Below are 9,482 nucleotides of genomic sequence, written 5' to 3'. Positions count from 1 at the left end.
TAATAGGTCTATACAACTGTTGGATCTCTGAAATAATTTATTATATGACCCCACTCGCACTGCTGAGCTGTAACAAAAATAGTAGGCTACACTACACAGAATATAAAGGGTAAGAAATACGGAACAAGAATATCATCTTGAGAGAGGATCGAGTTATTTTTTTCATAATGTTCAACATTTTAGTAATGACAGTATTAGTCTCTGTGAGATTTATTGTTTTTTAATGCAAAAGATTATTTTTCTAATTTGTATGTACATATAAAATATACAATAATTTACAGAAGATACATGTTAACAGTGTATAAATATCAGCAATCCTATTTGCAATTTATTCAAATGTGAAATGCAAAATCTGTAACATATACGTGTATTTACAATAATAACAAATCTAGAGATTAATTTTACAGTCTAGCAAACTAGAATATATGTAGCCTACTAAAGAGATTGTGGCTAAACAAATCAAACAAATGCCAAAATGTCCAAGGGAACGTAAAAAGAAACTGGACCGTTGGGGAAAAGGTTGAACAAAATCATGGGATAACGGGAGATTCAAATTTGTTTTTTTTGCTGTTTTTTATGCTGTTTGACTTTGCATGTATACGAATAAAACAATGAAATAAACAACGCATTTTTAAATTGTGTAGCCTGTCAAACTGTTGATAAAAACAAATGCATGAAGATGATGAGGTATACCCGAGCTGTTGGCCGTGGACATGTCGAAAATTATAGCTGGGAACATTTTTTGTATGACAGGAAATTTGGTTTTCGTTAAAATACAACAAGTGGGCGTATTCATTTGAATTATGTTCACATTACATTTCCATTTACACCCGAATTATCAGCCTAAAATCAATAAATGGAAAGTTGAAGTCGAACTAAAATCTGATTTTATTTTAGTTTAAGATTCTGACCATGCACACTCATTTCAGAACTGAATGCTTTCACGCACATCGCGTATCAACAAGTGGTCCTGGTCTGGAAACTTCTTTATTATATGCCTTCGGTATAATAATCTCTTGGAAATTATTTTCTCCTACTACAGGAAAAGTCACTCAGTTGTAGGCCTATGTCTGCATTGTTTTATATCACAAAAAAATATAATATTCTGGGGAAAATGCATTGCACTCTAAAAGGCTTTGTTTTCTTTAAAGCCAATTTTGGGATTCATTTGGCATAGACTAGATGACAAGGGCAATTTCTTTTCAAAATATAAATCTGCTGAAGTTCTTTAAAGAGAACAAATTCGATTTTTCACTCGTCTTTTGAGTGGCATGAAAACGCAGCAGCTCCAGACGGTGAATTATATGAAGAACGTGCTGCGTTGGTTAAGACAAGTAATACATCCCGTAGGTCACTGGCCCACCGAAAAGTCCTGGGACGGGTAACGCAGGTCTAGGAAAGGGACTGGACGGTCCGTAGAGGGATGGAGAACCAACATGTGTTCCTAGTGGGAACGGAAAAGCAAACGCAGGTAATAACGGCTTGGTTGCAAGTTTCAGTTTCTCTAACTCGGCCTCTTGAAGTCTCTTTGCCTTCGCCCGTCTGTTTTGAAACCAAATTTTAACTTGAGTCTCAGTAAGATTGAGTGAATTGGAAAATTCCGCTCTTTCTGCGATGGAAAGATACTGTTTTTGACGAAATTTTCTCTCCAAAGCAAGCAGCTGCGATGTGGTGAACGGGGTCCGCGGTTTTCGATTGTTCTTGTGCTTTCTGAGGGGGCACGGGGGTGGACTTGAGTGTCCTGCAAAACAATATTGCACAAATGAATTTGAGAATCACTGTTGCGTTTATATTGCATTGATTATGCATAGGCCTAACTGCATTTTATTTTTAGTCATTTTAACAGGATCAGATGCTGATGATCAGCGTATGCCTAAAATGTCTAAATAGCCAAATAGCCTATGGGACATGGAAATAATGGAAATTAGTAAATTATCAAAAGTAATAATTCGACGAATAAATTATCAAAACCGTGCAACGCAATGCCCCAAAAACTTTAGATTTTTCTTGCAGGAGTACTGGTAAGTTATTGTGTCACTCTTGACACCAAAAAGCTCTGTCGCTAAACAGTGTCCAACACCTATAACATTAATTTGTCTATAAGTTTCATGCAAAATACTGCAGCTTGCACTAGCCTATAATTTTCATGCAAAATATTGCAACTTGCATTATATTTTATTTAGCTTGTTTTAATAAACAACTGATAGATTGGGCTTTGTGGTGAACATACTTGCGTTCTTTTCTAAGTTTCATGCGTCATTACGTAAAAATGGCAAATTACTGACAGTCCTGAATTTTAAACACTTACTTGGTGGAGAGGCATATGGGGTCTGAAACCAGCTGGACTGTCCCTTGTTACTAAGCTCCTCCATATCTCCTCTCTTGGAGTCGGATAGGTTGGTGACACTCTCCATTTGGGTTTTTCTATCTGCGTAAAGAGCCATGGGTGAGAGCCGCAGTCGCTCATCTGTACCCGATGTCGGAGATATAATACCCGATTCAGATGACGTGTATAAAGTCCTCGTTGTTGTTCTGTCTGATATTAAAGATTCCACACTGAACGGAAGACTCAAAGCTTTGCTTTTACATCCTTTGACAGTCGCTTTATCGTTGTTCGGAGCCTCCTCTTTGTCCGCGCTTCTGCGTTCATGTAGTTTTTCTTCTTGAGAGACTAGCCCTTGAATAGAATTCATCGTGGATGATAAAGGGGCCATACAATAAGTATGTTTTAGTCGTCCTGAATTTCCTCGTCCAGCACTGCCTTTCCCCTCTGTCGTCGCGCTTTTGCGACGCTTGCCTCACTCTCCTAGCAGAGCGCACTGCCTGCTATAAACTTCCAAAAGTTCTGTTTTTTTCCCAACCGCCCTCCAATCCGCTTGACATTTCACCCACATGACTTTCCGCGTGCTCGCTTTGATTGGCCAGTCCAGTTTCTTTCAGACGTCACAATGATTTTGAAAGAAATGTTGCATGGTTAATCATACTTGTCTTGCAGAGGTGGTTTATTGATTGCTCTGGGGGCTCCAGTCTTGGAGGCAAGGAGCCATTTGAGAAGTTTTGTTGCAATTAACCAGAGGGGATGTCTGTATAGTGGGCCTCCGTACTCATTAACTGAACGTTTATTGAAAACATACAGCGAAACAAACCACTTCATTGGTCCCTTCGTTTGTGATTTTTTTGTAAATTTTCTTTATAAAGTAGTGCGGAAATACCATATATATTTGAAAAATACTTTTTTGCTTTTATGTAGAAAATTGTGTAATTATGGTCATATCGCAATTATAGGATACTTTTTTAAATTCACCTCTTTCAGTAATTTTGCAAAAGTGATAAAACTGTAAATAACAGTTTTGTTGTAGATACCAAACACATTACATTATGTTCCGAATCCCATCAGGTCTGCTTCCTTTAAAATTAAAACCACATCCACCCAATGGCAAAAACGCCTCTCAACATTTTCCTTAAAACTCTGACGCGGCAGAATGATGTGACTGAATTGACGATGATTTTGTCACGCTGCATTAAAGCAATTTAAAGCTTGTCTTGGCCCTTTAAGACTGCAAAAAGCCTCCATTGAGGCGCAACTGGCAACCCTTCACCGTAAGTCAAAGCATTTCATAACGCAGACAAGCCCTGTTTTGGAAGGCGCCAGTCTCGGCGAGATCAAAAAGGAAGCTACCTCAGGGAGAATATGCAACAGTTAACTCCACTTAACCAATTGTCCTCGAAGAGTTTAATGTCAAGGCAATAGCCAGAGGGCAATCAGTTCCCACAGACAGCGTGCACTACTCTGTTAACTGTTGCCTCACTAAATGTCTCCTTTCAAAAAGATCATTCTTATTTTTGCGCATGCTGCACTATGTAGATTTCTTCTAAGTAAAAAGGGGACATAAGGTATAGCTAAAAGGTTGAACAAAAAATTTACTTGAAAAAGTTTTTCTGCTAAAATTCTCTTTGCTCAATGTTAAATTTTCTTTTTTGCAGTTATGTATAAAAATGCACATTTTATGTTTAGGACTTAGGAACGTTTAAGAATGATCTTTAAAGGAGTCAGCGACCTGAATGCGCATTATGACACTGATTTGATGCCTTTCAAGATCTGAAGTCAATTCCCCAGTACATAGAATTTAAATGGTGCCCTTCGCTATGTAATTGTAAAAGCGTTTTTTTTCAATAGCTGAAGACGCCTGTTACTGTGTTTCATCTCGACAGTTGACCCACTATATTAGGTCGACTGTTATTAGCCAGATGTGTGTTTAATACGGATCCATTTCACAACCATGATTCATAGGTCAAATGCTTTAGTTTAGCAGTTCATAATATTAAAACTAGTAATGTAATGTTATGCTTGATATTTTAAAATAAATAAATGCAGTCACAAACTACTAAATTACATTATTTAGTAATATTTAAAGTTTGTTATGGAATTAGTCTGGCAATTTTTGTTGTGTGATGGCCGGCTGTCTCCATCCAAAAACACAGTTAAGATAAAAGCTTAATCTTCTGATATACACTGTCTACTCTTTGTAAGGCGGTATTTCAGCGAAATCCTTGGTGAATGTAATTGCTGGTCCCATGTAACCTCCTCCCATGAGAATACCACTCCAAGTGTTTCTCAAAACCAATGCACATATTGAAACATTTACTAAGGAAGTGGTTCTCTGATTTATTACAAAGCAAAATACTGTAAGTGTAGTGTGTCTATGTGCTACTCAAAATGGCAGAAGCTGACATATTTAAAATGTGAAAGACTTTTGATAAATAGGGCTTTAAGGATGATTATTTAGATACATTATCTATAAAACTGATGCTTATTGATGGTTTTAAAATGGTCAATCCTCAGAAACAATATATAGCTTTTAAAATCTTTATTACAATTACTCCCCTAAAAGGGTAGACTATTTGATGAGATTAAGTAGTTGTTTGTGTAGTTGTTAATCAGAGGATTCAGTAAGAATGAAATTGCATAAAATGGATTTGAAATTGTATTTAAATCCATTATGACACTATCGAAAGCTGGATTTAGTTCATTCACAGTGTGCTACAACGTCCTCATTATTTGTTGACAAACAAAGATTTTTATTTTTAGCTTAGGTCAACATTAATATGCTAAAAGACCACATTAAGCTTTATATCTGAGAACATCACTGTTGCCTTTGCTTCTATGTAGCTTTTAAGTTATTTCCTTTGCCGTCATCTTCGGACGTTATTTCATCTCTGGGGAATTCAATGTCATGCCTAACTTTCCTCCAGTCTCCCTTGACTCTCAACCTTTTTTATTGAATAATTAATTTTTCCTGTTACTCTTCTTGAGGTTATTATAATTGCTTGAAATGTAAACACACAAATGTTATTCTTTGGGAATCCCTCATGACTTGACTATTGCTTTGCCAATGGAACAATTGCTCTTAAGAAGCACAATACTGTTTATGTTAGCCCTCTGTGCATGAGTTCAAAGTTTTGCAAAGATCTGATTCTTGATGGAATGTTTGTCTATGTCCAAGGGGGTTACATAGATTTCTCATGCATCCTTAGCTTTGATTCTCATGTTAAAAAAAATAAAACCAAGCTGAATTGTATGTTGATTTCTGTGGTTGGAAAACGCATCTTTTCAAGAAGGAAATTGGGAAAGTTCTAGATATTTTAAAGTTTACTTTAGAGTAATATATGTTATGTATAATTTTGTCCTTTTTGATTTACTTGACATTAAATGAGATTGGATGAATAGGATGTCTGTTTAATGCCAATAAATTCAGACTAATATTTCAAAGTCATGGAGGCAGCTCACACATTCCCATACACACAAATGTGAGAAATGTAGCTGAACTTCAAGTTTCATTGCCGTCGTCCTGGCCCAACTGACATTAATAGTTCATGACATTTCATACCCTCTCCAGCTGTGCAGACATGCTCTACATTGAGCCAATCACAGATGTGTGGTTATGCCCCCCCAATTAATTCATAAGCACATCATGGAGTGCATTAAAGTTACAGTACTATCTCATCCCTGTGCTTTTTACAGCTCTGTTTTGTGATCTCATCTAGCAAGTTGGTGTCTCGCTAATCTGTGCCTCATTTTGCTTTGGACCATGAAGACCTTTGAGAAAGCAATACTTTTAAACATACATATCTGACTGTCATCCTCACAGATTTCCATCTTCATAACCAAGTCTGTGCTTTTCTGTAGTCTAAAATGAACTGTCTGCAAACATTAAATGTTGTGGTGTATCCATACAGATTGTATTGGCATCATGTTATGAGAATCACAGGCTTTTAGACGATCAAAGAAGATCTTTGCCGAGGTTTCAAAGGATGTAAGTAACCATTTTAAATGAGATCAGTGCTTTTGAATACTCGAAGGCACAGAACTTGAACTTTTGGCTTCGGGGTTTTTTGTTTTTTAATCAGATCTTGTTCTGTGGATAATATTTTGGCTTGTCAAGATCAATTTACATGTGCACATTACAGTAGTCCAATCTTGAGTAGTTTCATCTCTAGATCAAGCTGTGCGTTAGTGGGGTGCAGTCTATCCATGGCTCTGCTTAAATTTGGCAACTCTCGAGTCTATTGTGCAAATAAGCCTCTCACCCAAGATCTAAGTTAAGATATTTTTTCTCCAATGTCATTTAGTGGTATTAAGGTTATTGTTTCCAGAACACTTAATTCTGTCAAGTAAGCGCATTATGCTGGAAAGCGTTTGGAACATGTGATAGCTTTCCAATTAACTTTTACGTTTTTATTCATATACCTTTATGAAAAAATCCCTTTTGAAGTATAATCTCACAATGTTTGGCTTTAGGCTTCCAGAGTGGTGCCCTGTTTCAGATATTTCCGCTTTTGACTCCAGAAGACATTTCTGTCACAGCGTGGAGGCAAGTAAACTATGTCAAAAGTCATTACAGACCTTGAAAGCAGATCTGTCCTTTAAGGTCGCCACAGAGTAGGATGGCCATTTCCACAGTGAGGATAAAAGTTGGCCGATCTGGTGCTATGATTCAGAAGTGTAAGTGAACTCCAGTGTGTCATTTTTTGTAGGATCTATGGACAGAAATGCAATATAATATACATAACTATGTCTTCAGGGGTGTATAAAGACCTTATATAATGAAGTGTTATGTTTTTATTACCTTAGAATGAGCTATTTTTATCTACATACACCGCGGGTCCTCTTACATGGATCTCGCCATGTTGTTTCTACAGTAGCCCTAAATGGACATACTGCTCTACAGAGCGTGTTTCTTAAATACGTTATCTCCTGCAGCACAGAAGTGAAAACGTGACGACATCTTAGTCCTGTGTCAGCCACCGAAGTGCTTCGAAAGGGAGTGGTGAGCGGTAGAGTGAGCCGTTTGTTGCAATTCGCAACCTCACCTGGCGCTAAATTTCATACACTGAACTTTTAAAGCGGCCCTAACACACGCGGTTTCTGCCAATCTCATATTAATCTTGAGTACCTATAGAGTAGTATTGCATACTTCGTATCTTCGAAGAGTATTTAGTTTGATCACATTTAGCTGTACAATTTTTTCTGAAAGCATACGGCGCGTGCGGGGGCGAGGGTTGGCTGAACTAAAGCACGTGCGCACCCATTGCCAACAAAACACATACATCAGTTTTACTCACTGCATGCGATTCATGTCCGGCATCTCTTAGCGCTGAGACTGCTCCATATATCAGTTTCAAACGATCTCCAAATCCAGCATTATATCCACCGTTTATATAACATTCATCACCCAAATGCAGTGAACAAACAAACACCTGAACTTCGCGAACGTATGCTTTCTCTCTCTCTCCTGCACACAAGTGAAAGTGACGTCTGCGCATGCTCCTTCTTCTGCTCTCCTTGCTGCCGCGTGGGCGTGCCACGTTGTCCAATAAGGGACTAAGAAAAATTGTCAAATTGACAAGTTGACCATGTTAAGCATGAGAAGACGTTTAACATTGTAAAGAAGTCAGAATGCATGACACACCGTTGCAGCACCCCTTTAATAAAACAATCAGCAAAATGTGTACCTGCTAATTGTACCTCTTAAAAAAACTGCAAAAAAGTCTTTAGTGTGTATAATCGCTTAAACTTTAAGAGCTTCACTTCTGAGTTGACTTCACTGCTGACTAGCACTTTGAAAAGTCAACTCAAACTAAGATGAAGTTTTCACAATGTCCATTAACTGAACACTCACATGAAAAATCCAGTAAGTGGCATCAATCCCCAACAGGATTACATCTGAGCATTGTTCCTGGGTTTTTAAGGAGACAATTGGAACCTTAAACCCTTGGAGTAGCTTGTCAGTGGCACAATGGGACACACTTATAGCCCTCTGTGAAATAGTGGCCAAGATGAAGTGTTGATGTGACAGAAGTAAGCAGAGCACAGCGACTGTATCCCACTGAGGGAAAATTAAAACTATCATTTACATCTCACGGTTGTGACTGTGCCAAGTCTGGAGGGAATTACCTCTTGGATAATGATTATTGCTGTATCGATGACAGCAAACAAGAACAGCAATTAAGTTCCAAGCCTCTAGAAAGCGCTGTGTAAATATTAACAAACCCATCTTTCTTCTCTCTTTCTGTTTCAATTCATCCATTTCTTTTTGTCATCAAGTGTATTAAAATGTGTTTTGTTGCTTGTTTAAACGAAGTAGAAATTATTGTTGCTTAGGGTGGGTGAGTTTGAAAAATGTCTGCGTCAAGGTATTTCCTTACTGTCTGACCAGCGTTCTCCTGCAGTCCTTTTGAACCAGAACCTAATGGGTTGTTGCGATTGAAACCGGCGGAGGTCAGGCCTCATAAATGCTTAACTACCCCGAAAGGGAAACTTCTTTGGCAAGTCAGTCTTGTGTTTACGTCCATGCGCATAGGGTTTCCTTAAGATTTTTTACTCTGCCCAGAGGGGGCACTTAAAACAGAGGCCTCGGGTGACACGCATAAGTAGAAAGTATCTTGACCTTTTATTTAACTTAACAAGAGCTTGACCTGACCCAATCAGTTTAGGCTAACATCATGGCCTCAATCCTAAAGCCATTTGACGTGCCCACAGAAAAATCTTGCCTGCTTTAGCTCAACTGTCATACTCGTGTTCTTGATCAATTATAAGGGTAAGCCGTCCATGAACCACTGAGAGTCCCAGCTGAGAGATTTAACCCACCCCGGAGTACCTTCACCTATTAATCCAGTCTGTTTCTCAGTCAAATGTACAAATATTCAAACGTCATTTGGAATGACAGACAGATAAGAAATAAAGTGCATAGACTGTGGTGTGCAAATGGTACAAATCATGCATACAATAAAAATTTACCGTTCTTTTTGTGCAAATAACTCAATCCCTAGCCCTAACCTGCACCTCTTAACATGATTTCTTTGAAAGGAACATAACCAAATGAATGACTCTCTTGGGGAAATAATAGTTTTCTGGCTTTGGTTAGCTGGCTTAAAATTAATGGGTTTCTGGTTCTTAAACAAGAGCATAAAATGAAAACAAA

The 9,482-nt window shown here is 38.0% G+C and overlaps 1 protein-coding gene across 1 annotated transcript; it reads right to left on the bottom strand.

The window, feature by feature from the left end:
• Positions 1-1,325: 1,325 nt before the first annotated feature.
• On the bottom strand, positions 1,326-2,828 carry msx3 (muscle segment homeobox 3). Its single transcript, XM_057342937.1, has 2 exons — positions 2,309-2,828; positions 1,326-1,741 (listed from the first exon to the last, which is right to left on the bottom strand). The coding sequence occupies exons 1-2, from the start codon at positions 2,712-2,714 to the stop codon at positions 1,326-1,328; spliced, it is 822 nt and encodes a 273-aa protein (XP_057198920.1). The 5' UTR covers positions 2,715-2,828.
• Between the last annotated feature and the right edge of the window lie 6,654 nt (positions 2,829-9,482).

This window comes from Triplophysa rosa, linkage group LG9 (genome assembly GCF_024868665.1).
Source record: "Triplophysa rosa linkage group LG9, Trosa_1v2, whole genome shotgun sequence".
Taxonomy (NCBI): Eukaryota; Metazoa; Chordata; class Actinopteri; order Cypriniformes; family Nemacheilidae; genus Triplophysa; species Triplophysa rosa.
The sequence above is the reverse complement of the archived record's forward strand: the minus strand, read 5'-3'. Positions and strand labels throughout refer to the sequence as shown.